We start from the raw sequence: 26,705 nt of genomic DNA, 5'->3' as shown, positions 1-26,705 counted from the left end.
TGCGCATGCGGGCGGCTCGCGCAGGCCCGGCAGTTGCGGTAGTTGCCCCAGCCCCTTCTCTCCGCTGCCACGTACGGGTGGCGGCGGCGGCGGCCGTGCCCGGGCTCGGACGGGGCGGGGGGCCTCCACCGGTGGGACCGCTGAGAAGCCAGAGTAAGAGAACGGGGCTGCTCGCCTCCCCCTCCCCGTGCTTTTCCCGGGGGGAGCCGTTGCCGCGTGTGTGAAGGCGGCGGGAGGGGTGGTTGCGGGCTGGGGGTGAGCCCTCCCCCCTTCCCTGGTTCCAGGGGTGACGCGGCCCCTGGCGGAGAGGCCGGGAGACCCCTTGCGTGCCCCCGGCCTCGCCTGAGGGAGGCTGAAACCGCTCTTTGGCCTGGGGAATCGGGGTTGAGGGCTTACAGAGGCCTCCCCTCCCTCCCTGTCTCTGCAGCGTTCCCTTGCTCACCGAGGCTCTTTCCCCATGGGAGTCAGGGGAGTTGCAGACTCCTCATTGCCCGGCAGGGAATGGCTATGGTTTCTGCTCCGCGTTGGGTCGGGCCTGCCTTTACCGGAACTGGAGAAAACCGAAAAGAGCTCTTCTGTCTGCTTTACCCCCTCGTCCCCCAGCTATCTTGGGAAAACTCTCATGGCTGCATCGAGTGGGGTTTGGGAGGCAGAGCTGCTTGGCCCTGTTTGTGTTTGCTTCACCCTTTGTCCCTTGGCCCTGTTTTGACAGAGGAAAAAGTAAAGTAGGAATATCTGTTTTTCCCTTGCTTAGGCAAGGCTGTTTTTTCTCTGCTGCAATGCAAAAAGGGTAGTGAAATCCAACATGGTTATGACATCATGGCTTTAGGAGGGATCCTGAAGTGACTGATGTAGATTGGACAGTCACTGTCCACATGAACCATTTGGGTTGGTGGATGATGTGAATAGCAAGTGAGCCAAGAGGGAAGGAAAAAATCTGTATCTTCAAAATGCATGTGGTACAGCAGGAGGATTAGAAAGATACTGTGATTCTTCTGAAAAATAGCCTTTTCAAAAAACAGGCAGATAGTAATGTTTTTTGTTTGGTTGGTTTTTTCCTCGTAAGAAAGTAGGTACTCCAATTGATTCTGTTAAAATGCTCATTAGTGTGCATTCTGGATGTCTTCTGTGAAAAACTCTCAAGGCAGTCATCCATTCACTTATGTCACAGTGAGGGAAGAAAAGTTTGAATGCTGTGTAATTCAGTAATTAGAACATTTCACATAGTTTTCTGTAACTTGCAAGCAGTTGCGGTGTTTGGAATCTGTCTCTTAAATGTGGCACCTTCAAGCAGAATGGAGAACAATTGGGCAAAAAAAGTGCATTTAAATGCTTTCCTGTTACGTTTTCATAATCGTTGATAGGCACACAGTGAATTTCTATGGGTAATGCTGGTAAATAAGACATAGTTCTGTAAGTACATTGTAGTAGCTGGTTTCCTTGCACAAAGATAGAAGTCATGCATTCAATTTGTTGAAAGCCACAGGAGCTTCGGTGTGTCCACCAAAACGTGTATCTTTAGGAATTACAGGTTCTTACTGTGGTCAGTTTCAAAGTAGCTTACAGTGTAATGCTGAAGAAGCAAAACCAGTGCCCAGCTCTAATGTTTAAACAACACGGGATGGTAGTTAAATGAGCTCTCTTGAGTTAAACCACTCTTAGATGCAATATCTATATCCCCTGTTTGTCCGTTGCAGTTTGACCTGGAGCTGTAGCAAGATTGGGGTGAAAGGGGCACTATCTTCATGCGTTAATTATTTCATAAAATGGGAGTGAGGAATCAGAAGAGTAGTCTCTTCCTATTCAGTTACTTAGTATGCCACAATGCGCTTACCTTCGCCCTGTCAGGAGCAAGTACAGTCCTTCTTAAAGGTGAACATTTCATACCCAGGATGAGGGGAGCAGCTGCCAGCCTATGAAAACCAGAGAGGGGCTTTGTCTGTTCTCTGGGGTTTGATTGCTCTCTGCTTCCATCCTGTATGTCTTGTACCTGTTCACTCCAGTTTACTACCAGTTGGGTTGAAAGAGGAGAGCTGGGAAGCCCAGTTTCATATGGATGAGAGGAACCTACTTTTTCTCTCTGGTTAGTAATGAATCATCTAAAAATCAGATCATGGATGTTTGAGATCAACCATGTGTGCGAGAGAGAAACGAGAGTAGGGTATGATTGTCGTGTGGTAGGGAGGAGTTCAGTTGTGTTCTCCATTGGACTGGTCTGTATACTAAGTCATTGTCTTGTAGCTCTGGGCATTAAGCACTTGTGTAATAAAGAGGTGGGTTGGATAAACTTCGTGCAGCTCATCACATAGGCTTTCCAGCAGAGGAAGCACAGTCTTAGGCTGAATGGAGGACAGATCATATTTTTAAGTAGTTGTATATTTCTGACTGCATTTCTTTCTTGCCCGGTTTGGTGGCTCTTCCTGTGGGAAAGTGACATTTCTACTCCTTTCCTCTTGGTAGTCTGTCCTAATGCTGTGCAGTCTGTCCTTGAAGACACACTATTTAATGGCACAGAGGCTTCAGCCTTAAGCTAAGAAATGGACTTTGAGGTTTTTGTACTGCTAAATCAATTCAATCAATCAATCTTTAGCTTAACCTGGGGTTTTAAGGTGGATGCCATAGAAATGAATATTTAGAGACCATTGGTGAAGATCACTGTCCTGGAAAGGAACGCATTACTGTTAGAATTCCTACATGCAGTTACAAAATTTAGAAAAAATAAACTACTTCTATTTTGAAATTAAAACTCTGGTTCAAGATCTGTTTTAGTTGAACTTCAAACTCTACAATACTCAGAAGTGTAAATGTGGTGGTTACATTATGGATAAAACAGTGAATTTTTTTTTTTTAGTCAAGTATATTAGTTAAGATTTTCTAAAGTGAAAGATTGATGTGAAGTGTATAATTCTAAGGAAGTGGGACTGTAAATAGTATTTCTTGTTCTTTTTTCTGATGCAGCTTCCTGTTTTCTGGCACTGATAGTGCATGGCGACATATCCTAACTCTGTCCTGAAGTGAGGTGGGGAATCTGTCCGATAATCCAGCAACAGTAAGACAGACAGACAAGGTAATGATAAATGTATCGTTTTGGAAAAGAGGTGAAAGAAAACCTGGGGATGGACGCTGTTTTATTTTTTAATGCTTTAAATTAAAACAAACAACTTCTGCAAAACCCTGTGCTTTTACAACCAACTTGAAGTGTTAATTAGACTCAGTGTGTCTGCAGTCAAGACTCCTGTGTTGCAGAATGTGAATAATACATTAACGAGCATTAGTGATATTATAAGCTTCACTGTTTCATGATAATGTCTCAGCAGCAACCTGGCTGTGTTAATTGCAGGTCCCTTTTCTCTGCAATTAGACTGTATCCACCTACCTCCTGTTATGTCTGATTAGGAGAATGAGTTTTGTTCAATAGTTACTTGTCTCTTGATATCTGAAGTATAAATACTGGAGAGATTAAGATAACTGCTTCTTTAATGGCTCCTCATCCCAGATCTATTGTTTTGGCCCTGTCCAAAACAGTGAAGAAAGAAGGCGACATTTGCCTAGCTAGCTAGATCTTTTTTTTTTCATTCCTCTGCTCAGTAACTTCTCTGTAGATTCTGTTTTTCTTTTAAACATAAGGTCTTTGTGTTTTTTAAGAAGAGAGATGCCTCGTAAAAAGTGATAACTTTTAAATTGTCTTCTATAAAGTGTTCAAGATATAACTCTGAAGCATGTGCTGTGTGCTGTTTCGACACAGGATGGCTTTGTTGTGCTTCCCTTTAATCTGGAGTGGTTGTCCACCTCACTTAATGCACCAAGGGTAGCTGACTGTTCTGAACATGTACACTGCATAAGAAATTTGTGGCTTTCAGCCTAATGAGTAGCTAATGTGGTTTATTGAGCATCTTTTAAAAACCTAAAGTCTTGGTTAAAACATCTCAGTCAAAATTTCAAAAAAAGGAAGAATTTTGTATCTACCTTTCTGGAGAGGAACCCTCAATGCATGTAATAGCTCTTCATTTATTTGTTTGTGAAATAGTGCATAATTCAACTTGATCCCCTTAGTAAAGCTACCTTACCACTTACAGTCTTTGAAGTAAGATATTTTGTTCTGGCAGTCTTTTCTTAAATGAAAAAAAAAAAGTGCCTTTTACTGATTATCATGATTATGGGGGATGTAAAAATAATCTAATAAGATGATAATGTAACCAATATAATGCTGCAAGGCTGACAGCTTTTGCTGCAAGTGCGCTTTCCCCGAGAGAGGAGTGTGTATGTATCTCAAAAGCAAACGCTAGGCAATATGACTTCCTTTATAGCTTTTTTCCATGACAGTTTACAGCTGATATCTTACAAAAAAAAAACCCACCCAAGTTTGAAATTTCTAAATGTCATACATATTTAAAAGCCATCTGACTTTAAAAAACCTCTTAAATTCTGAGCACTGGGAACTGTGATAACTATTAAATTGAAGTGTCGGATCTTACAGAGTTCTTTGTTGCCCATGAGCTCAGTTAACGTATTGTGCACTGTATTGTTGGAGAAATTAGCGCATCATAGAATGCGTCTGAGAGAGGTTCTCTGGAGAGCTTCCTAACAGTAATGCTTTCCAGAGATGGAAAGCTTCAGAACTGTCATTACATACATGTAAATAACTTCCGTTTTCTAAAACGTTTTTGATGTTTTGTTGTTAACAGGTCTGCAGGTGATAAGGAATCCACCATGAATGGGCAGCTGGACTTAAGTGGGAAGCTGATCATCAAAGCTCAGCTTGGTGAAGATATTAGGAGAATTCCTATTCACAATGAAGATATCACCTATGATGAATTGGTGCTGATGATGCAGAGAGTTTTTAGAGGAAAACTTCTGAGCAATGATGAAGTTACAATAAAATACAAAGATGAAGGTAAGGTTTAATTACTGCTGTTGAGGTTTAATTACTACTGCTGCTCTGATACGATTTATCTGTGGACAGAAATTCTGAGGTTCACCTCTTCAAAATGGTACAAATTCATTGGCCAATGCAAGTGAATTCTCTGAAATGCAAGTGAAATCCTTCGAATCGGACAGTAGAAGCTGTATCTCTTGTGGTTATGCTGTCTTAACATAGTATTTCCTCCAGTTTTTCTGAAATATCAGATATCTGAAAGTTCATTTTTTGCTGTTGCAGGAAGATGATGCTATTGCAGATTTCTCTGCTGTCCACTAATTTAACTGTTTTTTGTGTGTTTTCAGTGATAAAGTGGGTTTGAAGGTGAGGAGCGAATAAACATGCATGACTTTATGCAAGCTCTTATACGACTTTGAAAACTTGATTTATCTAGTAGTAATTCTTGATTATGTTTTCCTTCATCAGTAAAGATTAGAAGAAACTTGATTTCACCTGAAATATTTATTAGAAGTAATCTTTCCCCATGTAACATTTTGAATCTGTTGGACATTGGTTGTTTTAAAAAAAAATCTTGATCATGATCACTAAACAAACGCAACCTTAAGAAAGAAGGGCTTCCACAGAATGGAAAATGTTTGAGGTGTGTAGAAAGAAAGTTGTGGTTCAGAGGGATTTTCCTCTTTGAATGTCAGTGTGGGGCATGGATAAGTTACTTAATTTGGGACAGAGGGATGTTATTCATAAAATGAAACTCAGAATGAAGTGATAAAATCCAAAGTCTCTTAGTCAGATCAAAGACTGTGGTAGTTACACTGGCGTACAGTAGAAGAGCTACATTACTGAAGCACTCGGGTTCATTTTTCTTAATAGCTCCAGGCAACTTTAGCACCATCTGTGGTACCTAAAATGTCAAATAACTTTTGTTCATGCATCTACACAATAAAATTTCACTTTGAATGACCCTGAGACAGTTTTTTTCAGGTTCATGAAGCTTTTGAGAGACACTGCTCATCAAAATTGATATGCAATGAGGGTCTAATACTTTGGGTCTTGATCTCTAGTGGGAGAGACCTCAGTGCATTGGTGGTTTTGTTTTTCCTCTTATCACATAATCGATTTCTTGTTTTCTTTCTGGAATGAGAAAGGTGAAAGGAAATCGAAGGATGCTTTTTCATGAGGTTGAAGTTTCTAGTCCCTTTTTTTGTATTGTTACCTGTTCTTTAATTATAATTATCTGGTTTTGTATCTCTGTTTTTGAAGAAGATAATGGTGCATGATGGAGACTGTAATTATGGTTTTATTTTTTGGTTGTCTTTCACTGCGTAGAGACCTCCTACTTTTAATTTTAACTTTCTTTGTATCAGAATGTACAATTTCTCCACTGTGATGTGAAATTTCAGTATATGTTATCCTAGCTGATTACCAATACTGAGAACGTTTAAATGTTGTTAGTACTAGAGGAAGTTGCAAGTGGCTAAGGAAAAAGTTAACAGAACCAGGTTTCAGTTTGATTGTCATGTGACGACCATGATATTCTTGACTTTGTTTCAACTAGTCTAAGATTCTTCTTTAATCTTTTTCAGACACTAGAAGCATTTGAATAGATACATTCTAGCTATTTCCATTTTGTTATTTATCCCTCCAGACCTGGAGGAATGCTCATCTTCATCTGTTATGAGGAGATATCTTAAGTTGGTCTAAGGACTTCCACTACTTCTGTGACCTTTGTGTGGGTCCTCTCAGAATTGATGTGCACACTGTTTGAGAGTTCAGAAGAATGCTTCATCTACCTCTCCTGGCTTTGTTTCTTGTTGCTGTAACATGTCAAGCTAGTGGTCTTCAGGCCTGGATGTAGGATTTTCTACTAAAAATTTCTGCAAGATACTGTGGCTTTGTGTCTTCATCAAACGGTTGTGATCCTTGAATCTAACATTTTTTGGTTTGGCTTTTGTTTTTTCAAACTTGTTTGTGTAATTGGAGAGGCTAGGAGACTTTAATTCCAAATCCTTCTGTCTCTGGATTTGTGGACTAAGATAGAAGCATATTCATAAGTTGTATTTAGGTTATGTGATGCTTTTATTAATTATCAGGGAAGTTTCAGTTTGATTACTGCCTTGTGCTGTTATGTTTTATGTTCAAGCCGGAAATCTTTCAAACTTCTGAACTAAGGAAATCATTTTTGTGTCTTGCTTAAGGTTCTTGAATATGTAGTAAAGCCCAATGTCTGCAAAAAAACCCCGAAACAAACCAATGAGGACTGTGAGCAGGGAATTTACACGAATTGCAGAGCAGAATTGCATCTTGAGCACACCATGCTGTTGAGTTCCATATGCTAAAGCCCCCATAAAGAGCCAATAATGGAAACCTAACTTTTTTTTAAAGTTAAGCTGGAATTTAAAAGCAGAGTGCGTCATGTGAGATTGGCCTTTTCGTTCTTGTTCTTCATTACCTTGCAGTAGAAGTTGATGTCTTTGTGTTTCATGCTGCGTGTAATCAAGGTGCTGTGCTAGTCAGTAATGTCTCTCTCTTTGGTAAATTTACCAAAGTGAAGGAAAAGTAAGTTTTTGGTGGTGGTTTTTGTGGATTTTTTTTTTTCCAAAATCAATAGGAAAAACCCAACATAGCTAGCAAATGAGGTTGCGTAGCTGGCAGGGCCAAGGATGATGAGGCAGACTTCTAATGTCTTAGACATTTCCAGTTTCTAATGTCATAAAACTTGGAATGCATCATGATGATGCAGAATTAATGCCAAAATACTTTCCAGTCCATTGTTAAAGGGAATCACTAGCTTATACTGAAGATGATAAAAATTCTAATTGGCATAGCAGGGAACATTTAGGGTATATGGGGAATTGTAGGGAGTGAAAGCTATGTCCCTTGTAAAAACAAGAAAGGTAAGTTCTTGAGATGATAACATTAGTAGAGAAAAAGGAAAGTCTCTTTTACTTTTCAATAGAAAATGATTAACATTATGTGTTCCTGTCTGTATCGTGTTAACAGGAATCAAGCTTCATTGACGTTCCTTAAAATGAAAAGTTTGTTTGATAAATCTAATATACTTAAATTGTCAGGCTTTTGTATGGCTTGACATATACGTATACCTTATGAATCCTAGAATGTGCTCTACTTGGGTAATAGCTTGATGGCTGTCAATGGGAATCATGGAACTGACTTTATGCATCTAGCAAGATTCTGTACTTGGTGCTCTTCAGCCTTGTTTCTGCGGGAAACAATAATCATTATTCTTAGTGCCTTTGAGGTAAGTGTTCAGATAGGTGAGGGAGAATAGGATGACTTTAAGCCATGTAAACCATGTGTATTAATATACATTTTCATTTGGCTGTGCAGGATAAGCTGTTTAGAACACGCATCTTTGTTCAGGCAGTGAATCTGACTATTGACTGGTACGATAGAAAAGCATCATCAGATGGTCTGCCAATGTGGTGCATTGACAAGAGAAGTAATTGTCATTTCTTGTGTTATGAGGAGAATATGAAATAGAAGGGCTTTGCATTTAGGAAAGGATGCTGAAAAGCTGGAGGAAGTGTTTCAATTGCAGGGGCAGGCCCCCACCTCAGCCCTCACTTTACTGCCAAAGAGAAAGGACTGTTTAACTTCATGAAAGTTACTTGTTTGGGATTTGATTGTCTAAGTCTTGTTATGGTTCATAATGGCAAACAAGGATGCTATTATTACCCTTCCCCTTCCTGGCACTGGTGGGGCCCCATCAGGAAGTCTGTGCTCAGTTTTGCTGCCTACACCCCAGGCTAGAAGGACTTGGGGATTCTGGAGAGCGTCCAGCAGGATGCGGTGAGGATGGCGAGGGGCCTAGGGCAGGTGGTCTGCAGGGAGCATTTGAGGGAGCTGGGCTTGTTCAGTGTAGTGCAGAGGAGGCTGAGGGCAGAGCTAACAGCAGCCTCCAGCTGAGTGGGAGTTGGAAAGAGCATTGAATCCAAACTCTGCAGTAGCACCAGATGGCAGTGGTCATAAACTGTGGTTTGAGAGGTTGAGCATGGGTTTTGGCCAGGAGGGCAGTGTGTCACTGGAGCAGGTTGCCTACTGGGGTTTTGGAGCATCCATTCTTGGAGACTTTCCAGCGTCTACTCAGTGAATCCATGACTGATACTGCTACCAACCAATGTTGTTTTGAGATTGTGAAAGTGCAAACAGGACATAGGTGTCACGGTTTGAGGCTGGGCCGGCCACTAACGAATGACAGACGCTCTCTACTAACCCCTCTCCCCTCCCAAAAGGGAAAAGGAGAGAGAACAAGGGAGAGAGACTTTACGGTTTGGAAAAGAAAACTAAAACAGCTTTAATGGAACAATAACAATAAAAGATAATAATAAGAATAAGGAAAAAAAATGAAATATATACAGTATGTACAAATATATACAAAACCAATACCGAACCCAACTCCCCCCCACCCTGATGACAATACGTCACCACCACACCGCAGGGCTGGCACTGGGGCAGTCCCAGGCTGGACTCGGCAGCAGACAGGGACGGGATGCAGGAGCTGGACTCAGGCACTGGATTCAGGGATGCACGGATCAGTCCTCCTCAGATGTCGGCCATTGAAGAAGAGCGAAGGGGCGAGACCCTCGTGATCTCTCAGCTTTATACTGAATATGACGTCTATGGGATGGAATACTCTGTTGGTCAGGTTTGGGTCACCTGTCCAGTTCGCTCCTCCCTGTAGGTGCGACCCTTTTCACTCCTGGCACCCCAACACACAGTACAAGATTTAGCAGTGACCTTGGTTGCCATAAGAACAAGTATAAGCAAGGGCCTCTCTGCATACCATTCCTTGGTACGAACTATAAACACCAGGCCTTATCACTGCTAGGAGCAGTCACTGTCTGGAAAAACAGGCTGCTGTTTCAGAAAGTGCTGGTAGTTAGAGGAGACTTAACTGAAAAGTTAAAGCACTAAAACAGAATTAGTTCTGATTTAGCCCAAACCAGGACAATAGGATACAAAAAAATCTTTGGACACAACAATATTTCTTTCAGTAAAACTTGAAAATTATTTTATATGTCATCATTTTATTAGTATGTGTAAGATTTCTTGTTTATGTTGTTAGAAAGCAACTTCCTTGAAGACTGACGGGCATTGTTAGGTGTTATTAGTGGTACTATACTAAGAAAACCTTCCATTGCAGAGGTGTTACTTGGAGTCAGGTATGACGGAATTAGAATATGCAGTTCTTCAAATTTTGAGCTTTTTTCAGCTTGCCATCATGTGTGTTACGACTGTTCATACTGAAGCATTCATTTATGTGAAAATTTTAGCCATAACTTCTACACAATTGGAACTTCATCACCAATGCATAAGGAAAAGCTCAGAATTTTTCGGCAGTAATCTGTAATTAAAAACATGTTTCTCTGTCCAGAGAACCTCCTTGTAACAGTGTTTTAGGGAGGAACATTGGTAGCCTGGAGTCAGCTTTGTTCCAAGCTGTGTGTCATTTGTCTAACGCTGTTGCTTCTGAAGGTGAAGCTTCACTAGATAGTGTCTCGTCTCAGTTCCCAGTCATCAAGCTGTTCTGGAAGGAAGTGGTCCTGCTAGCCCTTCTCTTTCCCTCTGCCAGTACACACCTTTTCTTGAGAATACGTTTCCACTCTTTCCCTTGCACTGCCTAATGTGTATTCACTTAATCTGTTAATAATCTGTTGAATATGTTAAACCAGCAGAAAGTCTGTCCTGAATAGTCTTATTTTATCTGTGACCTTGTTGAGTACGCAAAGACATTAATGTGGATTGTCTTGACTCAGGTTAAAAATTGTGAGAGACCAGACTTAACGGGAACCTGGTGTCTCTTTTGGGTATTAATAGGATTAAAGGTGTTCAGTGCTTTATGTGTGTCCCTTTGCATCTTAAGAATAAAGGATCCTATACGGTTCTAATATAGTTTCTGTGACTGACTATGTGCAAATTCATTAGGATGCATCAGGATGGAAGTTCCTTTGAAATCCGACACACAAAAATAAATGGCGAAGAGTTGAGACTTTATGTCAGATTCCTGGTTTGAGAGAAAGGTTTTCTTCTGGCTACTTTGACATTGTCATGTCTTCATTCCTATTTGTGTGTTAAGGCTGATTGATATTTTTACTCTTCACTTTTACACGGGAACTTTACTGTCATTCCCTTGTTGAAAATAAGTCTTGCACCTCAGTGTTGTGAGTATAACCTGAGGGAGTGTTCTAGTCACGTAACGTTTTCCCTTGTTAGTGTGTGTGTGTGTTTTGTTTTTTAAAAAATGAATTGGGATTGGCTTGTGCCATCTGTCTTGACTCTCCCTTCTGTTCATGAACAGTACAGTTCTGGAGCTACTTGGAACAGACATAACTTTTAACTGACAGCAGCATTATTTCTGGTGTTAGGCTTCATGAACTCTTAGCTCTAATGTGTCATCCTGTGTGTAAACGTAAAAGAATGATGAGCTGAATGGAACTTTCAAAGGGCTAATGTCAGGAGGCTCGCTGTTGAATCCAGTCAAGCTTCTGTCTTGCCTTCTGTGTGTAATTTCCCTGCACGCTGACTTTTGCAGTAAAATAATAAACTTTTTCTCAGAGTAACTTCAGAGTCAAATAGGGAAAGTTATTTTTGAGTAATGAAGTAACACTTCTGCCCTAGCAGAGTTCAGTAGTTAATAGGCTTTGCTTTTAATGTAACTTTTTCATGTTCTTTTCAGATGGAGATCTTATAACAATTTTTGATAGCTCAGATCTTTCCTTTGCAATTCAATGCAGTAGGATACTTAAGCTGACATTGTTTGGTAAGTATGGAAGATTGTGTCTTTTTTTTTTAATGTTGTTTATTAAAATTCAGGCAGTGGGCTTCACTGGAAGGTATTAAAAATGTTCAGTTTGTCACCTCAGAAGAACAAAGTCAGTAAGTTAAAAATACTGGATTAGCACGATACCCGTTTTCTCTCTTCATGTTTCATGTGACATCTGAACTTAGAGAAACTGAAATGATTTCTTTTCATAAGATTGCTTAAAGTATTCAGCATACGTATATATGTGGTCAATGTTTTTAATGTTATTTTCCATGTTATCTTCCATTCTCTAGTGTTTGTGAGGGTTTTGTTCGCAGGAGGGTGAGAAATTTAAGATGATAATTATCTTGCAGTATTACTAGTGCACTGCTAAAAACTAACATTAGTTCCTTAAAGTTGAATAGATTGTAACATTTATCCTTTGGCCTTTGTATAAAATAGTTCTTTATTTTCAAGCTACGGTTGGTAAATTAGCACACAGTTCCAAGGAATAGCGAGCAGCCTTTAACTTGGACACTGACTGTACTCATGAATTGCTGCATTAGTTCTAAAGGCGCTTTCTGAAGGGACAGCTTTGCACAACCAAGTAGGATATTTGTGTTGTGCAGGATATATTCACAGAAATGAGCAAACAGTGCAGGAACTTACTGCAGACTATACTTTGCAGTTCTGGTACTGTGGATTCTGCTGAACTGAGGCTGTATTAAAGCAATAGTAAGCTCTAGAGTGAGTTCAGTCTGTGTTGACTAAACTTTCGTCACTCTAAACTCCACAGAGGATGATGATGATGATGCTACAAGCAAGTAAAAGTTAAGAATTTTTTTTCCTGCCATTTTTAACTGGATGTCAAAATGTTACTACAGTCTTAAATTTATCTAATTACTGTTTTGCAGTGAATGGACAACCAAGACCCCTAGAATCTAATCAGGTGAAATACCTGCGTCGAGAGCTGATAGAACTTCGCAATAAAGTCAATCGTTTACTGGACTGTTTAGAACCACCAGCTGAACCAGGGCTTTCCACTAACCTGCCTGAAAGTGGTAGGCAGCCTGGCAAAGAATTGTTTGGTTTGATTTGCAGAGTTGTGTGCTGTTTAACAAAGTGAGAAATAGAGGCTTGAATACTGGTCGTGGTCATTTTAATTGTTGCTTGCTGGTTCAGAACTTAATTTTTAATTCTTCATTTATTTCAGAGGCAGATTTTTTAATTCAGATTACCTGGAGTAAAGCACTAAGTTAATTTAGGAATAAAACTTCAAAGTCTTGAGTTTTTGTTGCAATGTATGAAGATGCTGTGACTAACACTTGAGAGTCACGACAACATTTTGAGAGGGCTTTGAGCTGAATTAATAGTTTGTTGTTGCTGAAGAGTTCTTGCTCCCAGCTGAGCACTCTCACTGCTTACTTTGGGCTAGCTCTGGTGCTTATCTTGTCATGTTGCTAAGCAAGTTTGATTCACAAAACCAGTAAAAAGCGAATTCAGCAAAAACTATATCCACTTTTTTTGCCAGGTTAGGAAACTGAATCCACACATTTTGAGCTCAGACCAGCATCAGAGCTGTCTCAGGGTAAGCAGCACAAGGGTGCAGGTAGGGGTGGGAAACAATTACGGGGGGAGGGCAAAATGGGGAAGAAAGTCTTATTCTCCCAGTTTTGAGGCATTGATCTCCTAGCTTAGGGCTGTTGTACTGTAAAAACTGTACCTCTATGTGTGTGCTTAACTACAGATTTCAGCTAAGGTGGACATAGAAAATAATGACGTGAAGTCACGGAGTAGACTGATCTGAGTAAAAAGGCTAACGAAGAACTCCAGCCTCTTTTCTTTTTTTTTTTTTTTTTTTTTTTTTTTTTTTTTAGGAAATGCTGCTGCTTTTGTATTTTACACTTTGAAGTTTTATTGTGTTGGGTTTTTTTTCTTTAAAAAAAAAATCCCAGACCCTGTTCCTACATATAAGCAATTAGTAGTTTCAGTGTAATACTATGGATCCTGGTTATAAACCATTTAGAAGGAGGTTAGGGTGATGATCTTAGAGTGTGAACAGAACTAGCCAGTCTAAACCCTATTTGCACTTGGTCGTTTTTAAGAGAAGATGTAGCACTCTGCTAGGTAAGGGGTTTCTGAGTGATTCAGTGTTACTTGTATAATTTCAAAGGGATTAACTTCACCTGTCACCTTAGGAAGAATTCGAGGAGAAGGGGATGGAACAAAACAAAAACTGCAGTTGATAAAACACAGGATAGGTTCCAGTTTATTATAGTAAGTTTACTTATTTTGAATTCTTTGTAGGCAAGTCATACCAGAACAGTTTGAAGCAGGAACCTTGTATGTTTGAATTTAAGACAAAGTGACACATGATGCTGATACTCTGCAGTGTCAGTGTATCTTTAAGTAACTGAGCAATGAAACCGAAGCTTTGCGATTAATCAGTTTCAGATGCATCACTGATTGATCACTGTTACCCTAACATACCCAACAGTTAAAACATTTAAGATTCCCCCACAACTGTGCAGTATTAAAGTTGCTGTACTACAAGATATGTGCATGATGGTGTTTCAGTTCTCAAGAATTAGTAACAGGACATCTTGTTTTGTAGATGCTGTAGATGGCAGGGAAGAAAAGCCAGCTGCTGCTGACTCTAATGTTAAGCCATCTACTCAAGTTATAGCAGCAAGCATGTCTGCATTTGATCCGCTAAAGAACCAGGATGAAATCAGCAAGAATGTCATGTCAGCATTTGGCTTAACAGATGATCAGGTGTCAGGTAAGAATATGTCTTAAGAAAAGGAAAGCAAAACCTGTTCATAATTGATGACTCAAGTCTTGATTGGTAACAAAGCATTTGTGTGTTGGATGTATTAAGCTGTGTTCTGTATTTGCTATTTCTTTTCAGAATTCTAAGACTTGGTATGTTAAAGTCTAACTGTGTGCGCTAACTTTTATATACAAAAGGTTGAAATGTTGCTGTTGGTTTTAGCATTGTGTTTTGGCTTGGGGTAGAAGATGGCATGAAGTTTTTTTTTTTTAGTTGAATTCTTTAAAGCTGTTGTGTAGAGTAACTTAATTGGTATCTGCCAATGACAGAAAAACAGTATCCATTGCTTTGTCTTAGGGTTTGATCTTGCAGTTCATGTTCTTGGCTTGCTCTTCTGCTGTTTGGGTCGGTCAGAATGTTTTGTGCAACCCTGCCTTTTCTCTGGTTCATTTCAAGAGTAGGTAGTGTCAATATATTTATACTGTTAACAGAAAGAAATAACCTGCTTGCTGAAATTATATTTATTCTTGAAGAGCTGCATGACTGTTGGCCCTACCTAGTAGTAGAATGCTAAACATACAGAAACTGATTATACTAAACTGGATGCAGTTAAGACAGGATGACTGAAGTTAGAAAAGCAATGTAGAATGTAATAGGGAGCATGATCCGGAATAGAAGTGATTTTGCACAGAATCTGCGTGGGTCTGTCAAGGTTTAAGATAGTGCTGAAACCTGAAGATAAAACTGCTGTTAGCTAACAGGATTTGCTGTGTACTCTCAACTTCAGAGCAAGTCAGTTTTATATGATGTGTGAAGTAATGATGCAGACGGACAAACTAAAAGCAAGTGGAGCTTGTTTGTACAGTACGGCTGCCTTGGCAGAAGTGTGGAGCGATAGGAATAGGTACGCACCACGTAACTGTGACTGCAGGATCCAAAGTTGTACCTGCAGACCAAGTGGCTGTCTTCAGATTGGGCTGCTGGTCCGTGTATCAGGCCTATTGGGTGATCTCTTCCTCCATGGCACATTTTGCGTGTATTGTCACAGCGTGGTAATTTCACAAACCAGATAAAGGCTGGTGGTAATTGAAAACTTACAATGGACTGTCTCTAAGCAATGAAGTGGTAGAGTATGAAGTGCAACCACTGGAAAATTTGAGCTAATCTTTGAAGGAGTGGTTTTATCTTTTGGTACAAAGCCTCAATGTCAGTTAATGCTTTGATCATAGCATCAGTGATAGTTCAATATTTATGTGTCTCTGTAATTCTTCTGATGGAGTGAACTGACTGGACCCTGCTTTGAATGTACAAAGACCTTCACAGAGGACCATTTAAACAGCATATAAGAAATCCCATTCTAAAGCTGTAATCCCACAGTTATGTACGTAAAGGCAAAACCAGAAGTAGGCAGATTTGGTTCATTTTCCCCCTAATAAGGATAACATGAAAACACCGTTAAGGGCTTGTTGGATGGATATTTATATTATGTAAATATGACGTTCTTAAAATTGAAAGTGAATTTGCAGCAATTCTAATACTTGTGCTTAACTTTAAGCATGTGTTTGAAAGCAGTGTCTCATCCATAGCATTCTTACAGCTAAGAGCTGGAAAGATCCAGGTTTAAGCTCCCTTATTTCTAACAAAATATTGTGCATTTAGTTGTAGTCTGTGATACTTGTTTGCATGCATATTTCCGAACTTCTCACTAAAGTAGAGAAAATCCAAATTCTCTGTTTCCATGCTTTCTTTGGGTGCTAGTTGGAATATTTTCAGAATTCTCAAAGCAAAGAATTGCTTTTAGAGGGAAGCCTGCCATATCCTGTCCAGGAGTGCAGTTTTAACACCTTCCTTTGGGGTTTTCTGTTACCGTATGACTATTGGTAAAATACTGTTGCCTGGGCCCATGTGGGCCACAGGAAAACACAAGTGGTTTTGAACAGTTTCACACAGCCATTCACCTTTGCTCCAGGTGAGAAAGAATAGGTACGTAGGTGCACATTCTGTCCAAACGTAGGAAGTCTTCAGTGTACATGTGCAAGGTTGATGCTTAAAGCTGTGGAGAAAACATGCTGTCATGGAGGATTTTATCCCACAAATGGGTCAGGTTCCTTGGAGGGATGAAATCTGAGTGACCTAGAGACAGCTGGAAAATTTCCGCCCCAAATATTTTCATAGGAGAGCTTAGATGTGCAAATATATTTAGTTTTAGCTTGGGCATGATACTCTCAGATGTAAATCTGTGGAAAACTGGAAAAACTGTTAAATGCTTTGCCCATTAGACTTCCTTTTATTCAAGCTCGCTGTTCATTTCATATACTGTATTTTGTTCATGCTCCTCTAGGACCACCCAGTGCCCCTGCAGAAGAGCGATCGGGAACACCGGACAGCATCGCTTCCTCCTCGTCTGCAGCCCATCCCCCTGGTGTTCAGGCACAGCAGCCACCGTACCCCGGAACACAGCCACAGACTGGTCAGGTGGAAGGTAAGCAGCATGCTTTTCTACTTAGGACGTGAATGATGGTGTCCGAATCTGAGTCATCAACTAAATGACTTCCAGTTAGCAGACCCAAAGTCGATACCAAACTACAAATTCATCTGTGCCACCGGGCAGAGAAACTTTTTTCCTCACATGCTGTTCAATGTCGAAACAGCAGATGGAGCAGTAGCTTTGTTTAAAAGGGTAGGTAGTGTAACTTGAAGAGGATTTTCATGATACTGTTTTCTACGAGCATCTGTGCTCACTTTACTGTAAGGCAGACTTGTACACGGTGCACTTCAATGCTGTCTGAAGATCTTGGTTCGTATCATCCCTCTGCGTTGTGTCAAGCAGTCACAGTTTGTTGGCTGTGAATGAAACATTTTGTTTACTCATCATTTCTGTCTAACAAGCCTGAGCCATTATTGCATTGCTGCTTTATTATGTATGGCTCTGTGCTAGTCAGGTTAAACCTTGTAACTGTCTCACGTGCATTGTAGTTTTCCTGGGTAACCCTTGAGAGCCTTGGTTGAGCTTTGGCTCAAAGCTTAAGGTCTTAACTCCGGTATTGAGATTCCTTTGTACTATGCCCTTTGACATCTCACTTGACTTCTAAAAGTAAACCTATTCAGAGGCTTGCTACATTTGGGCTATCTTCCTGTTGATATTTTCTAAGAGCACTGAGCCTTCAGGCCTAAACGGTTCTGGATGAAACTGTCTGTGGAATGACTTGCTGTGGTACTTCTACCTCTGTATGAAGTACAACATAAAGTTGTTTCTGTGCTGTAGAAACAAGTTATAACCCTCTGCTGCTTTTTGTACTGACACAGTGCTGAGATGTGAGAGGTGATACTGAGGATAACTGCAGTATTCACAGTCACTTGGAATGTTTTGTTTGAAAGGCATCAGTAACATTTTGATTGAGCAGAGTATTTGAGCAACTTGCAGTTAGGTATAATATTTAAGCAGGCACAAATGCTGTTGGTTGCAGTGGAGCTTATAAAAACTTGGTTTGCTGCTTTCAGCTGGTTGGTTGGTTTGTTTTTCTTCCCTAAGAATTAGTCAAGAGATATAAAGAGACAGCAAGAGACATCTTTGTAGCTTTAAGATGTAACTGTTTGGCATTCGTGTGTGGAAGTGACTTTTGGAAAAAAAGTGCTTCAGGTTCTTCTGTCAGCAGCCAGAAAACTTAATATTCAAAAAATATACTCTCAGCTACTGAACTTGCATTTTATTAATTTAGTCCCTTTACTTTACCTTTTACTTTAATACAATAAGGGCTGAGGTTTTAAATGTTCATTTTAAGCTTGAACAAAAATGAAAAAGTGAAACACTTAAAAGCAATAGCAGTGCTAGGCTGGAGTCCTGACTCTGGGTGCTCACACCAGAGAAGAGGAAGAAGTACTTGTTTCAGCAGAACTCCTCTTACTTGAGAAAGAATTTGTCTAGGCTAACATATCAGAGTAGATGTAATGATTTTTCTAAACGTGGGTCAAGGAAGGTATAGTGGTGTTTTGGTTTGGTTTTTTCTTTACACTGAACTGTGCTATACTTTTGCCCAAGTCCTTTTTTTTACGCATAAAAGTACAACAGCAGTAACTATGAAGGTTTTGGCCTGCATTTTATGCAGTTTTTATTATTGCCACTCAAATATGTGAAGTATTGATTGTATTTTCTTCACTCTATGGATAAAACAGGATGGTTCGGTTTTTAGGAAGAGATCAGAAGTCATTATTGCACTTTGTTCATCAGGGGTACTAGTGGCAGCGCTTCTGCTGTGCATTGTGTGCATTTGGTCAACAGCAGCCTCTTCCCAAAGCTGGGCAATATCTGGGTGATTATCAGCCTCCGAGTTGTTTTTGTGAACTAAGTTGCTTTTATCCAAAGTGTCCAAAGGCTTCCCTTTGAAACATGGAGTAGCTTTCCGTAGTTCGCTGTTTGATAGCACCTCAGTCCAGTGGTACTTTGGGGACCTGTACTGTCCCGTCCCGCTGTCCCGCAGCCAAGATGAGAACCAGTGCAGGGCCATGGCCCAGCCAGAACTTTGGGTACGTTTTGGTGGTTAGGTTTTCAACAAGATTGATTCACACAAATGGCACTGCTGGTGCAGAGCATGTTCTTCTTAGAAACTAGTTTTAAAACTACTTTTAAAATAATAGTTCACTTAAAACAGAACACCCCAAGCTGTGTTCCTCCGCAACCTTCCCAGTATTTTGAGTATACAAGTAAAATGGTGATGCCAATTGTGTGTCAATCATTCTGGTATACGAATACCAGGGATTTGGTTTTCTTAATGGCATTCTTTGCCAATAAATGATATTATGATTATAATTGGTTATTAGTTGTTGTTCTTTGTGAATACCAAGTCACCTCACCTCTACATGCCTAATGATACTAATGAATGGCTTACCTCCCTTGATAAAGTTTTACGTACTCACTAGTTTGAATTAAATCACTCCAACAAAGACATTTCAGTATAGTGCCATCTCTTGGGGCCTGTCTGTGCTTTTGTACCACTAAATCCAGAACACACACAAGAACAAGTTATGTACAGATGTGGGCGCTTTTCTAGTCTTTGCTGAAATGGATGTAAAAGTTCATTCACGTGCGCACTTCGTGATCTAGGGAAAAGAATTTTTTGTGAATATACCTATTTGGTCTTTGTTTGGAATCAGGCTAAAATGGCTGTTTCAGTGCACAGGAACAATGGTAAATGCTGGCAGATCCTTGACTGCAATAAGCACTGCTAAGTACAAAACCAGGCACTGCTGCTGTAGCTCATCTTGTTTTCAGAGTAAAAATGCAGTGGGAAGGAAAAAACTCTGTGTGCCTGAGGACCCACAGGATCCCTGACTGCATTCATGGCTGTAAATTAGGAATGTTTTGTTGAACGGCACTGGAACACCTTTTTGTGCCTCACTAAGGCTTCAACCCTGGTGAAGACAGCAAAGCCTTCTCAGAAAGCTTTGGAAAAACCCCATGCTGTTCCTTTCATATCGCTTTACCTGGGGCCTCCAGCAGGTGCCAGTGTGGTCTCTATGTTAGCCTGTAGGTAGCTCCCGATACAGGCAACCTTCTGGGGGTTCTCCCGGAACTTCCCTGTAACAACTGAGTTTAAGAAACAGAAAACATGCATTCTGAGTTTCCAATTCTTAATTATCATGCTAACAGGCTTACATTCTCTTCAAGCCTTGTGTTTTAGCACTCTCTTCATCCCACAGTAACTGTATACCAAATAATATTTTGAACAGCTGCACCAATATAAAATATTCACACCTTAGTGTGAATGTAAAATATCGTTGCAGGGTTCTTTTAAAGGGGTGTGCACAGGGATCTGGGAGGACTTGGAGCAGAGACGAGTTGCTTTTGTCTCGGTACAGTTCAGAAGATGCAGCTTATGGTGTATTTATACAGCCTGCTGATCTTTGCAGAGTGAATAATAGTACCGTAACGCTTTATAATAGTAAAGTTTCCATGTCTGCCTCAGTTCAGCTAAGCTTTAGTTTTGGCAGGTAATTGGGTTTGTTCTTTGTGCCTGTTACTAAATTGAAAAAATGGCAGAAGCATAAAGCCTAAACAGGCCCCACAGGTTAAGTCTAAGCAAATATTCTGCCTTTCCTTGCCAAGAAACTGGAAATAGTGAATTTAGGAAAAATTAGCATTGAATTGGAATACCCAAGCTTAAGAATGTATGGGTTTATTTTTGCTTTAGGCTGTGTACCCCTGGGTCTCTTAAGAAAACTTGGCTTACAGCAAGTCAGATACTAAGAAAGAGATGGATGACTTATCTGGAAAATGTGGTCAGAATAAATAATGTACTCTCTGCTTACAGTACTTTGATGCAGAAATGGTCTTAAAAACCTAATATAAACACACAAGCTGAGGACATGTTTAACTTTTGAAGCACTTTAATTTACAGTGTAAGTTCTGGGGCAGTTATCAAGATGTTTAAAAAGACCCCTGTTCTGTTACCCACCACAGTAGCAGTAACTAAGGTGCATGGCTTCTGGCATCCTCAGAAAATGTGAAATGGTAAGCCTCGCGTACCAAGTGAGAACTGTTTATCCTGTTGGAGATGGATAAACATAATTTAGTCTTCAGGACACCATGGTTCAGAAACTAAAATTTGTAGATTGATTTCAGTTGGTCATTAGGTAGAACACATTGAGACTTCACTGTGTTTCGATATTTTTTTTTTTTTTAAATTTACATGTTGTGAGAGGGTTTGTTTCTGTGATTTCTGAACTGTTTGTTAGGATGTTGTTCACTGTGTGTTCATAATCTAGCTAGGGTACGGGGCTTCAACTACGTACATTTTTAACCCCTAGGTCAGATGTATCAGCAGTACCAGCAGCCTGGTTACCCCGCTCAGCAGCCGCAGGCGCAGCCTCAGCAGCAGTACGGTGTGCAGTACCCAGGTAAGCAGTGCTCTCGGACGGCCGTTTAGCTGTAGGACCTCTCCTTCCGTGCCTGACCCCCCTGAGCTTTGGCTCCTGAACGCAGGGGGGCAGGTCAGGGTGCTGAGCAGCCTGCGGGTCTGATGGGAACCAGCACAACTCAAAAACTACCAGTAAGAGAACACTGCAGCAGTCTGTATTTTTAATGCATAGTCGGAGTCCTAGTATCTCAGTCCTCCTTGGTTGTGACCGAAAGCAGACTTCAGTGTCAGTCAGCAGAACGCACCGTTAGACAAGCAGGCAAAATGAGCCACCTGAAGTACGGGCAGTCTTCAGGATTAACTTCTCTGGGATTCTAGCAAGGAAGTGATGATAACATCCCAATTAGGCTTCCTTAAATACCAGAGGTATATAAAGACTGCCTCTGTTGCTTGCATCTACAATGATTTCCATGTGCAAAATTTAGTGGTGTGAACACTGAATTAGAGTTGTCATTTAGAACCCTAGCCACTATAACTACTGTGATTTTTAGAGAATTTTTTGAGTGAAAGGTTTTTTTAGTTGTTGATTTTGCTGATACCTCAAGTAAAGGTGCCAGGAGGCTTTTAGCAGAAGCGCATTTTAGTGCACGAGTGGTTTATGTGCAGTCAAATACAAAAAGCTGGCTTTTGTGTATACCCAAAATAAACTTGACTTCAGAACTTGCAGTTACTTACTTTAGAAGCAGCTGGCATCTAATAACACATAGTATATGCTAGGAATCATAATCCAGCTAAAGTACAGCAGATTCCATAACACATTGTAAGTTGCTTAATACTTTTAGAAAATGATACAAAGCATTTATCATTCCTTTTTTTAAACAGTCTTCCTTAAACTAAACAAAAGGCTCCCATACCATTATGTGACTCAGAATAGAGCCTGTATGGCCTTTTTTTTTGGTGTGCAATATATGCCGTGGGAGCACATCAGTTTTGATGCAGATGAGAGCACTTGAAGAGCTTATGAAGAAATTCCATGTTTCTCTTGGCTGAGAACCCTAGAAAACTTGGAACTGCAGGTTTGTGCCTCAGCCCTTGTTCCTGTGCATGTGCAAGAGCTGGTTGATTTGGGTCTCTAAAGGGTCTCTTGTTCTCTGCAGATTTCTCACCCCCACATTTGTAACTAAAGACAGTGACAGACTTTCTGAAGTCTTAATTTCAGAAGAAGTAACAAGCCTGTTGGAAGTAGAATAGTCTATCTGACTTTCTTTGGGCTTAAACACTGTGGGGGGGGGGTGTACGAGAGAGATTCTGTCTGCTTTCTAGTCATATCCTACCATCATCTAATCAGTTATTTTACGGGAGAAGGTCCTGTGAAAGCCATAGTGCAACGTGAGTCCTGCAGTCTAATCAACACCATCTTCAAATAAGAATGAAACACCACCAAAACTGATCTGGGGCTCCTCTTTCTCATACGTTATTATATAATTAATCTGATAATTCAGAATGGGGTCTTCTTGAGGACCGTGTGACAGCAGCCTTGGAAAATCTTGACTCAGAGGACTTTTGTATGTGTTTTTGTTTTGCTGTTGTTCCCATGAGTATCATCTCCTTTCAAACCCTTGTACCCCCAAGAGCAGGATCCGGTCCCACTCTTGTAGATCTACTAGGCAACTATGTGGCTATTTACTCATGGTGGTAAAAAAATGGACCGACCCTTCCGAGGTTTGTCTCATGAGTAAATTTTGATCCCAGTTTCAAGGTGAGTTTACTCCAGTGCATTCTTCAATCCTTACTCTCTCCATTTAGGGCTGTGCACTTTTAATAATTTGTGTGTCTGGTGTTTAATGCTGACAGGATTCCAGTCACTGGAGAGGTTTCATTGCAAGTAGCTGCAGGTGTGTTCCATGATGGATAAAAGTAGCCATGTCTTCATAAAAGGACTTTGTGTCATTTTAAAGTTTTCAGTAAGAGAAATTCCTTTCGGAAGCTGGTTTTATACAGAAAAAAAAAAATCAAGTTTGGGATGTTTAAATGCAAGTTTTATACTAAAGTATTCAGTTCTGCCCAACTTTTCATATTTAACCCTAAAGAACTGAAAACACTTATGCGTTAACCAAAGCTATGACTGATTTTAAACCCCAACAGTATTTTCATGACAGTTTTATTTGGGAAAAAGGTTGCATTTTGCCTCATTTGCTAATGAAGACTTTTTTTTTTCATGTGATATGACGGTAAAATACTATTTGTCTTTTTTTTTTTTTTTTTTATTATTGCTTGTGGGAGAACTGCTTTGTGCTCGTGCCCGTGTGGCTGTGCTGCCGCGGCCGCGCACGGGGCCCCGGGCAACCAGGCGGCAACCGCGCCGTTCCCTCGGGGTTTGCCCCGCCTGGGTCTCCCCCTGTACGGCAGACCCGGGTGTTTCTGGAGGCGCCCTCGCCTCGCCGCCCTCGCTCACCCCGCCTTGCTCTTTGCCTTTCCAGCAGGCTACAGCCAGCAGCAAACCCCCTCGCAGCAAGCCCAGCCGTTCCCGGCCTACAGCCAGCCGCCCGCCCCGGCCCCGGCCCCGGCCCCGGCCGCCGCCTTCCCGGGGCAGCCGCAGCAGCTGCCGGCGCAGCAGCCGCCGCAGTACCCGGGGGGCAGCTACCCGCCGCAGCCCTACACCACCCAGGCCTCCCAGCCCGCCCCCTACAGCGGCCCCCCCGGCTCCCAGGCGGCGCCCGGCACCTACCAGCCGCGGCCCGGCTTCACCCCCCCGCCCGGCGCCACCATGACCCCCCCGCCCAGCGGGCCCAACCCCTACGCCCGCAGCCGGCCGCCCTTCGGCCCCCAGGGCTACACCCAGCCCGGGCCCGGCTACCGGTAAGGAGGGGCCGCCCAGGGCCGGCGGGCGGCTGGCACCGACGATTCCATCCCGACGGACTCCCGGCGTTTTGATGAAGATTCCGAAACCGTAATGAGGCGAAACCGGAGCTGTTAATTAACTTCTGCCGGGGGGAGGGGAACGACCAAACGACTCTTTCCTGCTTAAATGGTACCTGCTTCCTAGGTTAATTTGGGGCCGGGTTGTTTTTTGGGAAACACTACCTAAATGTCTGTAAAGTGATTTGACATTCTAGCTTGCCTGGGTTGAAGGAGGTGAAGATGCTAGTTGGAAGTTTAGCCCACTTATTAGGCTTGTTTTTACTAATATCATGATGTACTAAATTAGATTCATTCTGGAGGTAAAACTAGCTATGATGTATTATAAATTGTAATGCTCACATGGAAAACTAATAAAAACCCTGAATCTATTAAATGCCTGATCTTGATTTTAGAATTTAGATAACACTGAACATGTAAACTCTGTTAAAGTGTGTGTGCTGTGTCTGCAGATACAGAGGTAAGATCAGCGGTGCTGGGTGGGTAGAAGAGACAGATTTTCTGGGTGTGTAAATGGAGAAACATTGCGAATACAGATTGCTTTTGCAGAGGTTGTGCAGCAGTGGAGGGCCTGGCCCTGTCTGCTGCTGTTAGCTGCCAAGTAACCCTTTTACCAAACACATAAGAACCGGTACATAAAATCTTAGAGCCCCTTACCCATTCCACTTTAACAAGGGCAGGGGGAGGATTGCTTTATTACTTAGCAATTTAAGCCAAATACATATTTTTAAAAAAGAACTCTTAGAAAGGAACAGCTTTCCATAGGTTCGTTGCCACCCAGAAAAAAATGTGGGAGTGCAATTCTAGCGACTATTTTGAGCCAACAAAAAGCAGATCAAGAGCTGTAACAAATTCAATAAACCATATAACAGCAGAGGGCAAAACATTCTCCCAGTTAATATTTTCCATCTTATGGATTCTAGGAATACATAAAACTAAGTAGGCAATAAAAAAAGTGAACTGGAGCAAGCTGCTTCACCTCTCCTGCAGACAGATTAGGAAATGAAGCGAGTGAAAGCATTCCTACCTTCAGCATCCTTAAATACTGCTGCTCCCACCTCAGCCATGCATCCAGCGAGCCAGAGCTGGGCCTGGGGCTGCCCGTGCCCCTGCCCGGCCTAACACAGCAGGTGTTCACCTCACCAGTTAGCCTGTGCTGCTGCTTGAAACAACAGCATTTGCCAGGGAAACTTGGTACTTGTTTTCATGCAAAACACTTAAGAAAAACGCTTGATTAAAAAATACTTTATTAGGAGTACAGTGTACCTGCAGTGTACTTTATAAGGCATTTTCTATAAATGACTATTTCTACTATATATATATATCTGAGTGTTCCTGTCCGTATTTTTTCAATACATTAGTAATGTAATGAATAACACCTTTAAAAAAACCCTACATCTCTTTAGTTCATAAATGTTCAAGCAGTACAACAAGTAGCTTTGGGAGAGGTTTTAATGAAAATTACTGTAAAGCAGTTTGAAGGTTCAGTTACCACTATTTCCCCTTTGTCCCCAATGAACAATGTTTTAAACCATTTTTGGTTTTGTTTTTAAATAAAAGAAACCTGATTATAATGTTAGAAGTAGCTTATCTTTCCCTTTCATTTCTCTTTCCAAGGCCCCCTGCACTGTACCTACATGTGGCTTTTGAGTCAACAAGTCTCAGTCTCTGGAAACTACATTTTCCTGAAAACCGACGGCTGTGGAGGCCGGTTGAGTTTTTCCGTTCCATGTACATATGTACCTGCCTGCTTTAATGGGAGGAACCCAAACCCACCAAGAGCTGCTGCCAAGCCCAGGGGCAGGGGCTCTCCCTCCGCAGCAGCAGGCCAAACGCACTCTTTTGCTGGAGCTGAAGCATTTGAAAACAAAGGTGGACAACCCCGCTAACCCGGTCCTTTAGAGCTGCCCGTACAGCAGCCTACCTAAGCGTTTTGGCAGGAGCATGAACTGCTTGTACATGTAAGGAGAAAGCGCTTCAAGTTTGCTGGTTGCATGATACTAAAAATTGTAAGGTCTTTTCTATAATTTAGGACTCGAGGGACATTACAGATCTATCTGGACAGGTAGCTTATGGCACTTACAAGAAGACCAGTGAATATTTAAACACTAATGCACGTTGCATTCCATCACCAACTCTACCATAACTGTGCCTTAAACATTTATTACAACATTGTGATAAATAATATACACACCGTATCTTTTAAAATACCATATAAACCTTACCTCAAGAATAGGGAGCCAGCTTCCCTATACGTTATCCTACAACATGTCCCTAGCCTGTTGGGGATTTTTTTTTTAATACCTAAAAACAAATTTGTAAAACTGGGTAACTACAGGAAGCAGCCTACGCTATTACACAATTAATGCAGTATTGGCGTTAGACTTGTATAAACCCTTGCACGTCAGCAAACGTCGGTGCCAGGCGCACCATGAGCATTTCCATCCGTGAGCCTGTGCTGGGCAGTCGGGAGGGGGGTAGTAACTGCTGGGCCTTGTCGCCAAGTCCACGTTGCAT

General features: G+C 41.3%; 1 protein-coding gene across 1 annotated transcript; it reads left to right on the top strand.

Moving 5' to 3' along the window:
• Window positions 1-96: 96 nt before the first annotated feature.
• Window positions 97-24,132, top strand: TFG (trafficking from ER to golgi regulator). Its single transcript, XM_086463730.1, has 9 exons — window positions 97-153; window positions 2,959-3,067; window positions 4,686-4,894; window positions 11,577-11,660; window positions 12,557-12,703; window positions 14,257-14,424; window positions 16,757-16,897; window positions 21,220-21,309; window positions 23,750-24,132. Exons 3-9 carry the CDS (start codon window positions 4,711-4,713, stop codon window positions 24,130-24,132), a joined length of 1,197 nt encoding a protein of 398 aa, XP_086319856.1. The 5' UTR covers window positions 97-153; window positions 2,959-3,067; window positions 4,686-4,710.
• The last annotated feature ends 2,573 nt before the right edge of the window (window positions 24,133-26,705 follow it).

Source organism: Leptosomus discolor, chromosome 1 (genome assembly GCF_034619465.1).
Source record: "Leptosomus discolor isolate bLepDis1 chromosome 1, bLepDis1.hap2, whole genome shotgun sequence".
Classification (NCBI taxonomy): Eukaryota; Metazoa; Chordata; class Aves; order Leptosomiformes; family Leptosomidae; genus Leptosomus; species Leptosomus discolor.
Note: the sequence above shows the minus strand (reverse complement) of the source record. Positions and strands in the feature narration are given on the sequence as shown.